Source organism: Peromyscus leucopus, chromosome 2, assembly GCF_004664715.2.
Source record: "Peromyscus leucopus breed LL Stock chromosome 2, UCI_PerLeu_2.1, whole genome shotgun sequence".
NCBI classification, from domain to species: domain Eukaryota; kingdom Metazoa; phylum Chordata; class Mammalia; order Rodentia; family Cricetidae; genus Peromyscus; species Peromyscus leucopus.
The window spans coordinates 103,890,367-103,910,064 of record NC_051064.1 but is presented as its reverse complement, the minus strand read 5'-3'; the positions used below and the strand labels follow the sequence as shown (position 1 = coordinate 103,910,064).

The window sequence follows — 19,698 nt, the reverse complement described above, 5'->3', positions numbered from 1 at the left end:
ACAGTTAAGTCCTCCTAACTTTATGTTTCATTCTTTCATTCCCTTTCTTGAAGATCTTGATCTCCCCATTGAAGTAAGAGGATTGGAGTGTCTGCTATGGGGCATGCATAGAGATATGCAACAGAGAAGCATCGGTATTGTTCCTGACTTCATTTGTGGAGCCAAAGCCCGCCGCTCAGATTAGTTGGCATTTGAGCTGCTCTGTAATAGCTGATGATTTCCCTTAGCTGCTTCTTCCATCACATGCACCAAATGTAAGTCCTCGTCAACGCTGCTGATCACGTGCGGCCATGAGTGTTCCTCATTTCCTTCCTCGTCTGGAAAGCTCCTCTATCTCTCGGGATGTTTAAATCCTTTTCCCACTTCAATACCCATGTGAAGGAGTTCATTATTTTTATCTGATTTTTCTTCCAAATGAATGAATGGGTGCTTTTAGCTCTGTAATTATTATTTACCTAGGTAATGTTTCAAAAAAATGAATATAGAATCCAGAACTTACTAATTTGAACAATATGAAAAGTCTCCTATTATGTAAAATGGCTCTAATTAAAGAGTAAGCCCGTGCCTATAACCCCTGCATTGCGAGGGGTGGGAGTAGCAGAGAGAAGAGGAGGATGCCAGGCCATCAGCCTAGAGAAACAGCAAGCTCCCGGTTCAGTGAGACTCTGATAAGGTGGAGAGTGACAGAGGAAGATGTCCTCCTCTGGCCTCCCCATGGGTGAGCACTGACATGTACAGCAAAACACACACGGGCGAATACGTCAGACACTAAATACGTATCTTTAAGAAGCTAAAGGGAGCGGGGCGGCAGTGGCGCACACCTGTAATCCCAGCACGCGGGAGGCAGAGCCAGGTGGATCTCTGTGAGTTTGAGGCCAACCTGGTCTACAGAGCTACAGAGCGAGATCCAGGACAGGCTCCCAAACTACACAAAGATACCTTAAAAATGGCTTGGAGGATTAGAAGGGTCTCCGGAGTGTAGATGAAATTTCGCACTTTTCCAGATGAGCAAAGTGAGGACCTTTCTACTTCACGCAGAGAGGGCCAAGTTGGGGACAGCCAGTCTGACTACTACATCACGGTGGCATAATCTGTCACAGCCGAGCTTAATGGGACAGAACTGGCAAAACTGAACTGTGTAAGCTATTTCTTCTGTGAAGGGGAGCAGCTTGAACAAGGGCAAGGGTACAGCCCAGGAGTAGAACATCATAGGCCTGGAGTACGTGAGGAGCTGGGTTCAATCCTGGCATTACACTAAACAAGCAAAGCGAAAGATTTTTCTTTTCTGAAATGAAAGAGTTTCGGGTAAAAGCAAGCCCCCTGCCTTGAAGCTCAGTCTACGAAGAGCAGATATCACGTCTTCTAAATCTACTATAAATATCTAAAGGGCCGACTCTAAGAAACCAACTATTACGAGTCAGAATGCTAATCATTACAGCAGAAGAGCCCCTCCGGTCACTTGTCCCTAGTTCATATGACACCAGTAACACTCAGAGAAACCGACAGCGCATCTAAGTCATGCCACTTTGTGTGGAAAACTAACTTCGTACATGCAGGGAATCTGCTCCAGACAGCTCTAAACATTCTTAAGAAAATATCTATGCGAATACAGTAGAAAGGTATAAAAGTAAGAATGGGTACTCCCTGTCAAAATCTGCAGTTTAGTAAGAAACAATTAACGTTAATGGTAGGCTATGTATCCTTTCTCTAAGGGAACCATGGTTGGTTGGATGTATCAATGTGGCCAGGCTGTGGTATCTCAATATAATGTCAAACACCTTGGATCTTCCTATGAAGGACAAACAGCTAAAGCTCGGATTCAGAGAAAGGTAGATCCCTTCCCATAACACAAAGCCTCATGGGCTCCATCAACAGGATGAAGATCTTTGAACACTGACCTCTTTCAGCAGAAATGATCCCCCTACCACACTTCAGTAGTAACCCTCTTTAGGTCTCTAACCTGCCAGCCCACCCATCAGGCTTAGGACTTGTACCTATATTATCACATCTGTCATTTCCTGAAAGTAAATCACGATCTCTCACACATTCCCACCTCCATACTCACACACCTACCCTGTGGGTTCTGCTGCTGTGCAGACCCCTAACCGATACAGAGGGTTGTAGCAGTGGCTGATAACGAGAGCTATAACCAAGAGCCACGGTTCTTGCATTAGAACCCGAGCTAGTTGCTTGGTCTACAGCACAAAGCCTCAGGAAGCTGAATGGCAAGGCTTGCCTCCTGCCATCATGGGTAACTTCTGAGAATACACTAAATTTGGCTTACAAATGGGATGGGTCCCATTGCCTTCTCCGGTGACTCACTGACTGCGCCCAACTTAAAGGGCTCCTGAAAAATAGTGGGAATCCAATTTAAAAGTGCTTCCAAGAGTTTCTTCACTTTTGAGAGTCAGTGAAGCTGTTAAAGTCTCTCCCGGTGAGCTTGAGAGAATTATCTCTTCAGCTGAAGCCACTCAGCTGTAGGGGGCAAGATGAAATGCCCTGGAAAGAAACTGCTTATTGACTCACAATAAGCACAGCTTCCCTTATGATGCCAATTACTACCATGATTAGCCAATCAGCAAATGTGAGACGAGTGAGCCCCAACAGCACCGACTCCCCTCATGGAGATTCAAAGAGGCATAACAGGCTAGGCTTATCTTAGTGTTTGCTCTCTAGTTTACATTTTGTCCTCCTTATAAAATACACCAAAAAATGAAAATAAGAATGATGATGGGCAATAATAGCTATAAAAGGAATTGGGAACAGAAGAACTTCACTGTGAAACGTGGTGTTGGTCTTATAATAAAAACTCAGAGCCAGATATTAGGGTAAATGCTGACAGATCAGAGAGACAAAATAACAGGCCACAGCTATTGCCTCTTATCTCACCAACTTCTCAGCCTAAAAGAGCATGAGATCCTGTCTCCTCCTGCCTTTGCCTAGCCACATCACTTCCTGTTTAACCTTCCTAGTGCTGGGATCAGAGGTGTGTGCCTCCCAAGTGCTGGAATTAAAGGCGTGTGCCACCAATGCCTGGCTTTGTTTCTCTCCTAGATTGGATCAATCTCATGTAACCCAGTGTGGCCTTGAACTCACAGAAAACCAGATGGATCTCTGCCTCCTGAGTGCTAGGATTAAAGGTGGGTGCCACCACTGCCTGGCCTCTGTGTTTAATCGAGTATCTTGTTCTATCCTCTGATCTTCAGGCAAATTTTATTTGTTCAAAATATCACCACAATGTGGAAGACAAAATTATTGATTTGGCAATATAAAAAGTCTAGGGAGAGCAGGGCTTGTCAACAGGTAGGCAGTTCCTGACACACACAATGAAAGCATCTCAGCTCAGGCCAGGTCTCAGGGACAAGAGGCTTAATGAAGTGCATTTGACGGCTGATTCCTGAAAGCCTGAACGAATAAGAAGGGAAGTTGAAGCTGGTGTAGCAGGGAATGCGCATGGGCAAGACCTGTTCCTGAGTCAAAACTATGCGGTCGCATGAGTCTTCAAAAAGCCAGAGCTGAAAACTTGAATGGCAGTGTGGGCCGACCAGGATAAAAGGGAAGCGAGTGGGTTAGAACAAGCGGCAAGGCTGATGAACGGGAGAATCTATAAAGGGAGAATGGCTCTTCACGAAAGCAGGGGGATGCCAAGTGGATACTGGGAACTTCCTATGGCCAGGTCCGCAGATTCTTCGAGAAGAAACAGCAACAACAACAAAACCCAACCAACCTTTGAATTTTCAAAATGCGTAATCTTATAAAACTCTAACGTTGATAATGATTTGAGAAACATACAAAGGGGGAAAATCATTTTAAATATCTGTGGAGGTGGAAAAGGGCACCTAGGTTGGATATGGTTCATGGGTACCATGCCATATCTTTGTATCTTAGCACCGGTCACTGTGACGCAAGCAGAGCTGCTGAATGCGCGCGGACGACCCTGCTTCTCAAGACTGTTGTTGGTAGCATGCATAAGGGCATAGGTTAGACCCTGGCATGGCTAAACAAACATCAACAAACCCAGAGATAAAAGAGCCCCTACACCTGTTCCTGCAAGGTGGCCCACTGAAAACGAGCTTGGCTTAGGTTAAGCCTCAACCTGTTTGTTTTTCCAAAGCATTGAATGTTAAGACTTCGGATCATCCCTTCGATAAACACAGACAGAAGGCCTAATCGCTATGCAAGGCTCCAAGCAGAATCATTAACTCCCAAGGCTCCTGAGTGAGAATTTTAAGAGCTGACTAATCTGAGAAGGGAAGTAACAGACTCATCTGAAAAATCAATTTTCTGCCACTTTGCAGCTTTCTTCCCATGTGGTCACAATGTCACCTTCAGGTGTGCGCGGCACATGGGGACTCAATGTAACAGATTTTCTCTCTCCTACCTTCCTTCTCTCCCCAGGGCTCAGGTTGCCTGTGAACTCACAATCCTCCTGCCTCAGCTCTCCTAGAGCTGAGTTGGTGAGTATGAGCATCATGTTCCTTTTTTAAAGTTTTTAAATCATTCAGAGTGTGTGTGTGTGTGTGTGTGTGTGTGTGTGTGTGTGTGTGTGTGTATGTGTGCACGCCACAGCATACATATAGAGGTAAATGAACAACCTCATGGAGTCCCTTCCACCTTTATGTGGGTTCTGGGAATAAACTCCGGTCATCTGGCTTCATGACAGCACTTTTTCTAACAGAGTGATCTCACCAGCCTGCCACTACACTCTTTACAGCTCCTTTCCAGAACTGGCCATTTTACATTTTTTTTTTAAAAAAAATATGTACTATTAAGTCTTAGGGAAACCTGCTTGATCCCTGTACATCTTTTGGCTATCCAGTTTTATCCCTGGTTGGACACAATGGCATGTCTTGGCTCAGTCATCTACCCTGAATTAGGGTATTATGCATTTTCAGTGTTTGGTGCAGAGAACCCTCTCTGAGGGAGCACTCATTTGTACTAAGCCATTGACTCTAAGCTCCTGGAAGAGAAACTGTGTTCTCTGGTTCATTACATTAACTGAAAAGAACAATGGCTCTGTTGAAGAGACACCCAGCATCTTGGACCTGAAGCCTCATCATCACATTCAAAATGGGAGTCGCTGTCCTTGTGCCAGAACACTTGGGTGGAACCTTCCCAGATCCTTTCTTTGTTTTTCCAGACAGGCTTCTCTGTGTAGACCTGGCTGTCCTGGACCTTGCTCTGCCAACCAGGCTGGCCTCGAACTCAGAGATCTTGCTTCCTCTGCCTCCCAAGTGCAGGGAATAAAGACATGCACCACCACCTGGTACCTGCCCAAATCTTTCACGCATGCACATGTGTGTATGTGTACATGGTCACTTCCACAGCATGGCTACAGCTCACCATCTCACATGCATCAATGCCATTCACTCTTCCAAACTAAACCCTTTCTGGGAGACTTTTGTAATATTCACACGTTTCTGTTCTAAGTGGCACTATAATAACTTCCCTCATGTGCCTTCATGAACATGTCTGATATAACTTGCCTGGTGAGTCTCTTTGCTGTGGGGAATCCCAACATGGCTTTGGGTCACATTTTGCCTTGCCTGATGGTGAGTATCTGTCCCATAACCCCACAACATCTTAGATAATTCTTGAAGGTTGAGACCCCTTTACTCACCCCTAATACAGATCAGCTCAGACATTAATGCACAGTTGATGAAACCAAGTGCCAAGTGCCAGAGATGAACATGGAAGAGGTGTAATTCCTGCTCTGGGCAGCAGGGGAGGTGAGGCAGGCTCACCACCAAGGTGTGCTGCATTAAGTGCAGGAAGGGATATGAAGTAACTATGGAAACAGACCTGAGGGAATAATGACTTCTTTGGGAGGCAAAAAAAAAGAAGCTCAAAAGAACATTAACTGAAGTTCTCTAGGCAAGCAAGTAATAGGGGAGATTTATGGGCAGAAGCCAACAAGTTTAACTACACAGATGTTTAAGGGCTTGCACTAAATAGATGGGAAGCTACTATGTACTTCGCAATAACCAAACATGGGCACTTTGGATCTGGAGCTTTAAGCAATCCAGCTCTTAGTCTATGAGCAGCAGAAGCAGAGAATGCTCAAGTCTTACTCCATCATGGAAGGCGGGATTGTGCAGCAGTCCTGGATGGCGGTCAGCGGGGATGTCAGGTGAGCGGTATACGACGCTTCCACAACTTGCTTGTTGCGATTGACCACGTCCAGGTAACGGTTGAACTTCTCACGAATTTTTTTGGCTAGCTGTGGATGACAGTGAGCAAAATAAATCACCCATTGATTTCATCTTTCCTGATAAACTCATTAATTTGCATCATGAGACACAGACACTAAGTTTTAGAGAACACAAAAACTACACCCAAATCATCTTTACTTGGTGGGAGGGTCAAATGTTATAAAACACCTAGACATCATGGTAGGAAATTTAGACAGCCATAAAGTAGTCTTTTCTGTCTGTAAGAGAGGAAGCTGTATTTCCAACCTCTGATGTGTCTAAATTCAGTGGAATGATGCATATCCACAAGTGTCTTGATGGAAAAAAAGAAATGAGGACTTCAGATATTATTACCACCAGCATGACACAATGCGCTGTGGCTGAGAGAGTGAATAATGATAGGGAAAAAAAGAACGAGAGACTTTCTGATTCTGGAGTCACATGGATGGGATCGGGAGTGCAGGAAGGAAGGGAAGTGACACCCAGTGCCTTCTGTATAGCCCTGGGGGGACACCATTCACTGTCTTCCGTGTGAAAAGCCATTCTCTAGGGAGGTACAATGTAGACACTCATATAAAACAAAATGTGTAATTAGAAATGTACTTGGATGTGACCCATCACACCGTTAAGACGGACAGATGCTTAACTGATGTGAACAGAACACTTTGTCATGATTTACTTCCACGTGGGAATAAGGAAAGCAAAATGGTATGTACACTGCTTTCCCCTCCATGGTTCCTATCAAATATCACAGCTTAATTATAGATCTCCAAGGAAAACAATGTTGTTTGTCTTCCCCTTCAACAAAATGTTACCCAAATGAGATGACGGATAGAATTATGGCTAATTGGTTTCGCAGAGCTATTCATTAACAGCACACTGGAGGAGAACTAATCATCCCCTTTGGGTCATGCAGCTCATACAATCTAGTAGCCTACAGGCAGGAGCATGGAGGCAATCAGAATATCTCCATTTGTTTTCAAGACAATATTTTTCTCAGTGATATGCTCAACGAACTGAAGCTCGTAAAGTTTCCTACAAATCATTCTAATAAAACTTGGAAATTTTTCTGGACATAGAAAAGAATATGAAAATAATTTGAATTGAGTGATTCTCTTTGCTAGAGGGGAGCTGTATGGCTGGAAATGATCACATCAACCTACAATTCTATTCCCTGAGCTAGAATTCTAACTATACCAAGACGTGGGTTTTTGTCTGTGAAGGTCATTGAGGCAATACGTACATTTAAATTTCACACCTCAAGTTAGATTACTCACTAATTATATTGTCCCATGTGGCAATTATACGGCTGGAGCTTCTAGGTGAGAAAGCTTCATTCCTGCCTCTCCAAACCCTGCCCTCTTAGAAAAATCGCCAAGCGGGGGCTCCTCCCCTCAAGCTTCCAGCGGCACAATCCCTGCCTAAAGAGTTATAATTGGACACAAACCCAACTTGTGAGGACACGTCATCACCTCTGCGCCTACAGGGTATTTAAGTCCCTTCATTTAGACTGGCCATGTGATTTTTCTCCTGCCCCTTTCCTCTGCCTCGATCTCTGGGTGCTAGAGGGTCACCCAGGAGTGCTTTGCCCAAATAAACCTGGTCTTTTACTTTTTAATTCATCTTGATCCAGCTTATTGTGTTGATACCCCTAGTATTGGGGTACAGAAACCTATCAGCAATGTTTAGAGACAATTTTGGTTGTGATAACTTGGTAGAAACTGCTATCAAGTAGATAGTAGGGGCCAAGAATGCACCTAAACATTCTACAATGTGTCGAATAGTTTCCCATAACCACAAATTATCTATCCCCCAAATTTATTCCTAGAAATTACCAACCTTATTATTTATATTTTTGGTTTAGTAACCAACAACTTCTTTAACAGTACAATCTATCTACCTACCTATTTGTCTACCAATAAATCATCAGGCTGCCAGGATCAAATTCAGCTGCATGCTAATTCAAAGGTTCAGAGAGTTTTTTGGTCCATGGTAACTTGGCAAGAACACTATGTGGAGGAATGTGTGGTGGGGAGAGTTTCACTTCAGGATACAAGGAAGCAGACACTTTGTTATGAGTCAGGGACTCTTAGAAAAACCTAGATGGAACCTACTGTTGTATGAAAATTGGGATCTACAGCCGGCAGTGGTGGTGCATGCCTTTAATCCCAGCACTCGGGAAGCAGAGCCAGGTGGATCTCTGTGAGTTCAAGGCCAGCCTGGTCTACAGAGTAAGATCTAGGACAGGCACCAAAACTATACAGAGAAACTCTGTCTCAAAAAACAAAACAAAACAAAACATTTGGGATGTACCATGCTGTCTACCCCACAGCTGGAGTCTGAATGGTCTTAGGATGGCTTCCTAAGTAGAGTATATAGAAAGTGACATCATATAACTTTCAAGCCTTGGTTACAAAAGGTCATATGGCTTCCATCTGCTCACCCTTCATGGTGGCTCCCAGTTACCATTCTATAAGAAGCCACAGACACAAGGAAAGGCCATATTATGTGCTTAGTTGTCAGCCTAATCAAGGGCTCGAGTATGTCCTGGAGTAATCCTATCTGGGCACAAGTCAAGAAGCCTCTAAAAGGGCCGGAGTGATGGCTCAGTGGCTTTATTGCACTTGCTGTTCTTGCAGAGGACCTGAGTTCAATTCTCAGCATTCACCTGGTGGCTCACAACCATCTCTAACTCCAGTTCCAGGGGATCAGATACCTCAGTGAACTGAGGCACATCCATGGTACACACACACAGAGAGATAGGCAGAATACTCACATAAATAAATCTTGCAAAAGAAGAAGAAGAGGAGGCCTCTAGAGAACTGTAACCCCTAGAGTCTGCCCCGATGTCTATTCAGACATCACAGAACAGGGATAAGCCATCCTTGTACAGCCTGGTCCAAACTCTTTACTCATACAGTCCATAAGCACAAACACATAGGTTTATGCCACCGAGTTACAGGTAGCCCCGCCCCCACCCCCCAGCAATAGTTAAATGAAGCATCTAAGGATAGGCTCAATCCCATCCTAGGGCGAGCATGTTGAAGTAAAGCTACATAAAGCCACACAAATATAGGCCCTGTATCTGAATAATCAACATTTTAACTTGTAGGCTGCAAACCTGTTACAGAGAGATGTCAGAGGTTCATCAGAAAATTCTAATGAAGCCATATGAAGGGATTTGTATACGCTAGACACGGGACTCTACAGTGTAGACACTCTTGGTTTTCTTTTGTTTTTGTTTTTGTTTTTCAAGACAGGGTTTCTCTGTGTAGCTTTGGAGTCTGTCCTGGAACTCACTCTGTAGCCCAGGCTGGCCTCCAACTTACAGAGATCCACCTGCCTCTGCCTCCTGAGTGCTGGGATTAAAGCTGTGCGCCACCACCACCTGACATTCTTGTTTTATGTCAACCAGGTTAAGTGGTTAGCACAGAGCCATAGAGCAATAAAAGATCCACTTTTCTAAGTAAAAAAAATGTCTTGTCTGTACAGCCTGTGTTCACCTGCTCAGGCAAAGCAAACCTAAAGGAGCCACAAATGTCACCTGGAAGGTGACTCTATGACAAACCTCAGGGGTTAAACATCTTCTGAGCATAAGAAGACAAGGCACAGAGCACAATGGTAGAAAGCCCTCAGTCTGGGTTGGCTGCCAAACTCATTGTTGGGAGTGGGGCAGTTGGAGCTTCTGGCTAAGAGCTTTGGGGAATGCCTGCCTGCCTTTGGCTGCCTGGTGAGGGTAGGCCTCAACCTAGAGCCTGGCACATGCTACGTTAACAGGAGGTACACCCCAGTCCCCAAGCTACATTCCTCAGCAGTGGACCACAGTACCTCCATACGGAGTCCAGCTATCCACAACAGTTCAACTTTCTCAACCACATGCTTTCGCTGTCATTATAGCAGCTTCCCAGTCTCTCACGGGACACCCCATCTTGCTTCATTAAAAAAAGAAAGAAAAGGCCAACGTTTGCCGAATACTTTGGGAATTGAAGTTTCCGCACTAAGCATTTCACGTGTATGTATCAATTTCATCATTTAAAAAACCCCTTTAGTCGGGTGAGGAGGCCCATGACCCGAATTCCAGGTACTCAAGGCTGAGGTTAGGAATCAAGGACTACTTGAACCTGTTTTAAAAAAACAAGCCAACAAAAAACCCCTATGAGGTGCCAAAGCCTTTATTTCCTAGAGGAAGGTGCTAAAGAGGAAGTCACCTTTTCAGGGTCACAGGGTGACAGGCACTCAGTAATCCTCAGAGCCCAAGCTTCTAACTTCTAGACAGCACTTCTCTTGGCAGTTTCCTCCACTTAAAGCTTCTATCTTTTCTTTTTCTAGGTGAGAGGGTCTGACGTCACACAGACTGGCCTGGAAAACACTGTGTAGCTGAGGATGACTTGGAACTTCTGATCCTCCTACTTCTACCTCCTGAATGCTGGAAGATGGTCCAGGCGTGCACTCACACATCTGGTTTATAGAGTGCTGGGGAGTGAACCCAGGACTCCCTATATGCTGGGCAAGAAGTCTGCCAACCGTGCTCCATGGCCAGCATCCCCCGGTGCTTTTTAAATTCACTTTAACATGAGATTCTTGGCAGGAGAGTGTACGGCATGCAGCCTCTTACTTCAGTAAGAACTGGGATTTTTAAAAATGTGATTTCATTCAGAATTCTTCATCATTCCTATGAAAGTACCCACATTAGAAAGGATAGGGTTAAATGTCATAATACAGTCCCTGCAAAACAAAACCTCACAATCCCTTGCTAAGCTTACCTGACTATGTTAATTGTAGCATAAGTGCAATCAGACTAAATTATAATTGTTCCGATAACTCAGACATCTTCAAACATTCACTGTTTTATAAGCTGGACAGAGAATACAGGGGACAGACTGCTCCTTTCCCTTAGGGAATGAGTTTCCGAATTCAATATTTTGCTCAGATTTTTTTTTAACCTTATTATAATACTTCATTAAAATACTCTATGGTGTAAGAGAAAAATAGCAGTTATCACTTTCTAGCTGGAGAAATGGAGGCAGAGGATGCGTAAAGTGCTATAGCCCAGTTTCCTGCAGTTTCCTGGGAAGGGCTCTCTTTATCTTCCACCAAGGAATGCACTCACTATGTGTGGCTCACTATGGAAACCTCAACTAATAATTCATTTTCTTTTCCCTTTCTAAAAGCACTCTCTCTTAGCATGCTGACCAAAGCCAGGTTGCTGGGCAAGCATCACAGAATCTCTTAGAGTCAGGACAGCCCACAGAGAGATTAAGGCCTGAATGTATCTGCAAAACTCAAGGGGGTTGCTCTGCCCTAGAACCTTCCAAGAGGCCACACAGAAACCGGGGCTGCACCCAGCCATGCTCTCTGGCAGACGGGCGAAAACAAAGGACAACCTCAACAAAAAGCTACAGGTGGACCCACAATCCTCCTCGGCATAATTAAAAACATTTTTCTTTCCACATCCTCAGCTTTCATCTTTTTATCCTCCTTTCTCCTCTCCCCTTGTCCCCTAAGGGGCTCCTGAATGCTTATGAGACAACGGGACTAAAACCATCTTGTCATCTTTTGGGTCAGTTCTGAGGCTAGCCAACATCCAGCCATGGGTCAGATGATCAGTAGGGCAGTGTGTGGTCCCCATGGGAACCGACTCTCATTTGTCATCATCTCCAGTGACAACGTTTCATCATAACATCAATGGATTTCCTGCTCGCTGAGTCTCCCCTCCCTTAATTTTCGCAGAGACGCTTCTGTCATTTGCCTACTTCCCCAGAGCCCCTTTAAAAAGCACTTTTTTTTTTTTACCTTAGCTTTACACTTCTGAGGACAGAGAGGGGAGGGGGGGATGGGCAGGCAGCTGAAAAAGGTAAAAGGAAGGGAACTGCAAAGGCCCAGTACCCCCTTTATTTATGACTGCTTCCTAAAAGGAAGGGCTGGAAGGAGTTTTCATGTGAGGGAAAGCTTTATTTAAAATATCTAACAATGAGGCTGACAGGCACAGGCAGGAAGCCTACCCTGGGGACTGGAAGACTCACAGCAAAATTCATATGGAATGTAGGAGAGTTTAACATTTGACATTCAAAAACCTCTGTGCCATGGTACGAATTTAATAGCTCACACCGCTCTCCTCCAGCGCTAGCCTTATCACGCAAGAGGAGACCTTCCATTTTTCTTTTCTCCCAAGTTTCAGGATTTGGTCCTATATACACGTGACACAGAAATCATTTTAAACATAAACCAAGCAGGCCTCTTTTGCATCTCTGGATCACATCACATTGCCACATTCCAAGGTTCCTCATGGCTGCCTGTGGTACACTGTGCACAGGATACAAACAATGCTTAGTCTCCATACCCGTTTTCTTCGTGAGGCTTGGAATGGTCAGGATGGACAGAGAGTTCTGTTACTTATTAGCAGGGTATTTGGTTAGGTTCCTTGATTGGTTTCCTCATGAATACAATCAGAATGACATGCCCCTTAAAAGGCTTTTCTTGTGCTCAAACAAAACAACAAATATACGAAGCCCAGGATAAGTACGGTAGATGACTCCTACCGTCAAGCCAGTCTCTGGGTTAGAAAGAGCATGTGGTGGTGATCAGAGAATACTGTGGGGGTCTAAGTTTTCCCAGCAACAAGAGCTATAAAGGGAGAAGACACACTGGAATAGTAACTTTGTAATCATTTACCACATCCTACATGAGAAACCCGGCTTAAGTGACAAGGGGAAAGCATGTTTTTCTTATATTTATCAGTAAAATGGCACAAAGGACTTTGGGGAGAAAGAAGTATGGATTACATATAGGATTTTTTTCCCTAAGCCTCAACTTAATTATCTCGGTAATTGTGGGGGGTGTGTCTGTGTGCAGGCCAGAGGGATAAGCTCAGGTGACATTCTTAGGAACACTGTCTACCTTCCTGGTGACAGGGTCTCTCCCTGGGCTTGGAGCTTCTCCATTAGGCTAGATTGGTTGGCCAAGCCCTGGGTCATCCTGTCACCACACCCAGAATTTTTGTGTGGATTCTGGGCATTGAACTCGGGTCCTCATGCTTGTGAGGCGAGCACTTTCCCACTGAGCCATCTCCCCAGCCCTCTATTTCACCTGTTTGAAACAGGGTCTCCCTAGGCAGTGCTGATGGCCCATTACTCTCTGCGCAGCCCAGTCTGGTCTCGAAACTGTTGCAATTCCCCTGCCTCTCTCTCTCTAACAGGATTAAAGGAATGCACCACCACTTTGGGTTTTAATTACCTCTAAATTGAGAATAAAAATACTTGTTTTCTGGTGTCAAGATTTACGTTGGATAAGGTCTATAAACAGTGTCCAACATATTAAAACTACTGCATACATGGTAGCAGCAGGTGTTTTACTCCTGCTTCTGCTGTTCGCAATTATTGTGATTGTTATTGTATGGGGGACTTCATGAATTGTCTCAGGCACTGGAACCAAAGACCTAGAGAACGTTCTCTGCACCTGGGGGAAGGAGAGAGGGCAGCTCAGCCAGGATGGCCATGTTTGCGTGGTCTTCAGCCTCTGTCAGCTGTCGGGGATTCTGAAACTCTGTGTACAGAGAGAGGGTAGACGATTACCGTCTCGGAAGCTAAGGATTTTTTTCTGAGATCCTGGGTTTCTTATCTAATCATGATTTTATTCTTGCTTGCACTCTTCCATATCTAATGCATTTTTATGTGAGTTGTTCCTTTTGTAACTCACAACAAAGAACATAGGTATTTCCTATGTCATTCTTATAGTCAAGGAAATCCAGACTCGGGGCTTACCCGAGCTCAGGCTGGGTAGGTGCAGGAAACAGACCTAATATCTGTTCAATTTTCTTTAAAAGAAAAAGAAAGGAAGGAAGGAAGGAAGGAAGGAAGGAAGGAAGGAAGGAAGGAAAGGGAAGAAAAGAAGAAAAGAAAAGAAGAAAGAAAATGATAAAATTACATAGGCCAAATCATGGAACCTCTGTCTACACTCGCCCTAGCCCAACTTTGTACTCCTTGAAGCCTTATTAGGTTCCCTCCCCCCAGCTGCTCCACTCATATCCCACTTCCCACTGTTGACCTTTCATCATCTGAGGACCCCATTTCCCCAGCAAAATGGTAATGCAACAATAATTAGCACTAACTGATTGCTTCCTATCTGTTATACGGTGTGCAAAGCATGGCTTTACCTGGTGTCTTTTATTCTTCCTAATAGCATTGTATCGTCACCTATATTATATGCTATTGTTGCAGTGGACTGACTTGCCCGAGGTCATCCAGCTAACAAGCTAAACAACTCTATCAAATCGACATTCCTGCATGGCTGCCCTGTGCATTTTCTTCAAACACTAAGAAGTGGCTTTTAACGGGGTTAATTTACTACATGCATTTACCATTACAAAACTGCCCACACATCAAACTGACCAGAAAGCTCAGGGCTTGCCTGTTTTCTAGGAAGCACAGGCTACTGTAGAAAGAGCCGGGCCATCTTAGCTTTGGCTGCTGTAGCAAAATGCTATATACTGTGTTAATCATGGAGCATTCATTTCTGTAGGCTGAGAAATCCAAGATGAAGATGCTGGAAGGTTCTATTGAGGCCCTCCCTCTTCCCAGCTTGCCAATGAACACCCTTTTACAAACTCACATGGATGAGAACTGGCTGTCTCTTTTTGCAAAGGCATTAATCTCACCATTTCTGTGTCTAAACCTATTCCCTCCCCCAAAGAAGCCTACCTCTTAATGTTATTACAGTGGGGGTCAGGTCTTCAGCCTATGAATGGGAGGCATAAACACTCAGTTCATGACACCCCAAAGTGAAATCCAGCTGCTCATTATGCTGCTTGAACACTCCTTCTAAAATTATTAAGGTTAGAGTTTATGCACCATTTGTCCCTCCTCTGCTTTCCTGTTGCGACAAATACCATGACCCAAAGCAACTTAAGGCAGTAATGCTGCCTACTGGCTTCTCCCCAGGCTCACATTCACTGTCTTTCTTATACAGCCCCAGCCCACCGGCCCAAGGATGGCATTGTCCACAGTGGGCGGGGACTTCCTGTATCAATTAACCATCAAGAAAGGGCCCTACAGACATGCCCATAGTCCGACAGGATGGAGGCAGTTCCTCAGCTGAGGTTCCCAGGTGTGTCGAGCTGACAACCAAGATTAGCCATTACACCATGGTGATGATGTGAAGAGTTAGAATCCACTTAGCATGCACCAACTGCTGTCGGTAGAGTGGGTTCCTGATAAGAATACTGAATTCAGTGTTCTCTCTCTTTGCTCACTTGGCAGCACAGGATTTCTTATTCTCCCAGGGAATGAAACCACACTAAGGACCTCTCCAGATGCTGGTGACATGCTTCTAGACCCCAGCCTCTAGAACCGTGGCTCTCAACCTTCCTGATGCTGTGACCCTTTAATACAGTTGCTTATGTTGTGGTGATCCCCAGCCATAAAATTATTTCCTTGCTACTTCATAGCTGTAATTTTGCTACTGTTACGGATCATAATATAAATACCTGTGTTTTCCAATGGTCTTAAGTGACCCACATGAAAGGATCATTCAAGCAAATGGGTCGTGACCCTCAGGTTGAGAACCATTGCTCTAGAACTGTAAGCCTACTATGAGCCTACTGTTTAGAAATGTATTTAGCCAGGAGCTGGAGAGATGGCTCAGCGGTTAAGAGCACTGGCTGTTTTATCAGAGGTTCTGAGTTCAATTCCCAGCAACCACATGGTGGCTCACAACCATCTGTAATGAGATCTGGCTCCCTCTTCTGGCCTACAGGCAAACTTGCAGACAGAACACTGCATACATAATAAGTAAATAAATCTTTTTTTAAAAAAGGTATTTAGCCTGTGGTTTCCTCTTAGAGCAGCAGGAAATGGACTAAGACATAGTAATAGTAATGTCATCGCTGTTCATTACTACTGTGGGGCTCATGAAATTACCCAGTTGAGCAGAGCCTGGCTGCAGGCAATGACGATACAGAGAAAGACAGATTAAGACAGCGATGGGCAGGGTCAGTCTCCATTTCTAGAGGCCTGTGTCTGTCGGACGTGTGAGAATAGCCTAACCAAGGGAGAAGCCGAGAGCCGCTGACAGATGATCTGCAGGTGGACCAGGAAGATTTATGTGTGAGGCTGTCTGGGTTCCAGGGTCACATACCCAGAGCTTGTGAGAGGTGGGGCCCCTACACTGAACTGGGTGGAGCACAGTTGAAAAACCAGAAGGCAAGTACTGACATGCTGGAGAGCCGGAGGTGTCTGTGCCCTGGGAACAGCTGAGAGTTACAGCTTTGCTCTTTAAGCACAGCCCAGGTTGCTGGAAAGGTCATGATGGTTTGGTATGGGCAGGAATCTGGGTTCGGTTTTCTGGGAGTCACTGCAGCGCACACCCGTGACTCCTGAAAGCCAAGGTTATCAACCCACGGGCTCACAGGGCTCTTGCCCCGTGTTCACCCCACTCTGCTCTTAATGACCACCTCACAGCACAGGAAACGGGGAGAAGGGCAGGCTTCGGCCCACGTCTCTGTACCAGGAGCCCCCGGGAGCCTTGAAATCTGAAGGAAGCAAGTAGTTAGGCCTGGAAGGTGTGAAGTCTGCTTCTTCCCAAGGAAAAAGAAGATCTTACAAAGAACAGCAGGGCTGAGAAGCAGGGAGGGAGAAACCACAGCACACGCAGGCATCGCACAAGTTCTGGAAGACGTTTGTAAAGGATATTAACCGCGGAGGAAGGGGGGGAAACACTGGTGGCGTAGGAAACACCTTTTGACCTGGTCTCTGCACCCTCACCAGGAACACACTTATTTCGAGCAAGCATTAATCAACCTTTTCCCCTCAAGACTCCTTTGTACCCACGAAAATTTCATGCTAACACAGGTACAAAGCTACAGAACACAGGTATACAAATCAAATTGTGACTGACAAAGGATACAGAAAGTTATTTTAAAACAATTTTTTAGTATAAATACAATTTTGGTATAGATACAAGTTTGCTATTTATTAAAGATGAAAGCAAACTTGTATACTAGGAAGATGCCTTTTATGTAATAAAATTTACATAATTAAGTCTTGGCAAAATTCTTAATATGCTGAATGTAGAGTACCTTCCGTATTTTTCAGTTAACTGCTATATTTATTTTATAATCATCAGCTGAGATTGATACTTCATTTAAATACATAGTACATAATTGTAGAAGTGTGTTTGGGTTATTTAAAAATTGCTGAAAATTCTGTCCTAATTCTGAGAAAATTCAAGTCACAATTGTGTGTGTGTGTTTGTGTGTGTGTGTGTGTGTGTGTGCGTGTGCACATGTGTGTGTAAGCCAGAGTAAGACATCAGGTGTCCTGCTCTACCACTCGTCACCTTATTTCATCGAGACAGGGTATCTCCCTGAACCTCTCATTTCAGCTAGTAGCCAGCCAGCGCCCAGGAACCTGCTATCTCCTCCCTACAGAGCTGGGGCTACAATCTGGCCATGACCAGATTTTTTTTTTTTTTAAATGGGTATGGGAGATTCAAATATCCTGATACAACGTACTGCAAAAGCTACCTTCATTCTTCAGTATGTAAGTACTGAATTAGTTAAGTAGTAAAAGAGCGAAAGACTTTGTTTTCCATAATGAAACCATAATGTGTCCAAGGGAGCAGAATGCGTATACAGTAGTCTTAAATCTGAGCATCGCCTGGCCCTTCGTGGCCCAGCAGCATGTGCAGTGCAGAAAAGGCCTGCTCTGTGTTCAGAAAGAACCAAAGGCTGCCCAGCACTGAAGCACTGCATGCAAGAGCCGCCCACCCCCAAAGACCCGGGAATCGTCCGTGTTTGGTTTGGAATTAATGTTTGGTCATTGTGTATTCAGAAACAGTGTAGTGTTGCCAAAGTTTTCCCAACCCCCACGTTCAGTCATATGACCTACAGGTTAAGAAGCTGGGATTTTGTGAACAAATATATGTGCATAATTACAAACACTAATCGGAGCACAGGCGAATGCTAAGTAAAAGAGGCCACTAAGGGAGCTAGGAGGGTGGTGAAGAGGTTGGGAGTGCTGTGAGAACCTGAAATGTCACACCCGCCCAGCCTTCTCCAACCAATGCAAAAATTACAATTTCGCCAGTCTCGTAACCTAGGCCAAAGCCTGGCACGCTGCAGGGACTGTACAGAAAATGTTTACTGCGTAAAAATGAAGGGGGGTAGCTAGAGCCTTTTAAGGTTCTTCCTGGACTCCTTTTGAGTGCACTCTGATCATACACTGGTCAGCAAATGTCAGTTAACAGGGATAAAGGAACAAAAACCTGCTGCTATTGGACATTTCCTCACCCTCATATTGGCTAACAAGCTATTAAACCCAACTCCTAGGTAGATGATTGTAAGGGCTGTCTCTAAATTTTAAAAATCTACATGTTCCCCATTCACCTCTCCTGACTGTCAGTTCCAAAGGAAACTCCATTTCCCCAAATTCTGACAGTTAGACCAAAGCCAGCATTTTGGGGGAACTTGTGAAGCCAATTCCTCTCTATCAAAGGACACCATTGCCTTTATCACTGGCAGAAGGGACAAATGGTTATCTATGGTGCCTAAGCATACCAAATCGAGTGCTTTCCTCCAGGCCTACATAGTATCCAGTAGCTCTTCTCGCCTCTACCCTACCCTAAAATTCTCTAGCTCACGGGCTTCCCTCCGCACAGCATCTCATTCTCCTTATAACCCTGCTATTTCAGCTCTGTGCTCTCTTAGGCCTCCCTTTCCTTTTTGCCCTCTGTTGGTCTTCTCTTTGTCTTTCTCTCGTTCTCCTCCTCTCTGCCTCCCTCCCCTTCTGGTCATGTTCAGTCTACCACATTCTTTCTCCGCTCTGGACTGTTCTCTCCTTCATATCGACAATAAAAACCTTCTCCTTAACCATGCCACAGATCAGCCTTGTGGTGATATTTTATTTGTGCTGAAATGTGATTTTATTTGTATGTTAATAAATAAGGTTGCCTAGGGATCAGAGCTAAAAGCAAGCCATTTAGCAGAAGTCCGATGGTGGCGGCACATGCCCTTCATCCGATCACATGGCAGGCAGAGTCTCTGTGTGGTCAAGGACACAGCCAAGTGGTGACCCTAACCATTAATCCCAGTAAGAACCATAGAGACCTGGAGGTCTGTATAGACAGGCAGTGATGAGAAATCATGTGGTTGGGTTTAGAGCCAATGAGAAGGTGGAACAGAAAGGCAATAAAAAGGCAGATCACACAGGAGAAGGCATCTCTCTCTCTGGGAAAGCGGTGGCAGTGGTGGTAAGATTAGGGAGTCGTGGCTCTTGCTCTGATCTCTTAGGCTTTAGCTCTGTATTTGGCTCTGTGTTTCTTATTCACTAAGACTGTTTAGAATCTCATCCACAGTCATGTTGTCAGTTTACACACTGATCTGCTTTCCAATGGAACCGACGCTGTGCTTCTTTAGGGCTTGAGTGGTGTTTGGGCTCTAAGAGTAGCTGAGCTCCATTGAGTAGGTATCTGACCCCTCCCTCCCTAACACAAAAGATGAGTGAATGGAAGTCCC

At 44.8% G+C, this 19,698-nt stretch overlaps 1 protein-coding gene across 1 annotated transcript in view; it reads right to left on the bottom strand.

Moving 5' to 3' along the window:
- Window positions 1-19,698, bottom strand: part of Cachd1 (cache domain containing 1) — a 223,825-nt gene that overhangs the window by 95,174 nt on the left and 108,953 nt on the right. Inside the window, exon 3 of the mRNA XM_028870244.2 lies at window positions 6,072-6,220. Within this exon, the coding sequence (XP_028726077.1) occupies window positions 6,072-6,220 (149 nt within the window). The remainder of the gene's footprint in view (window positions 1-6,071; window positions 6,221-19,698) is intronic.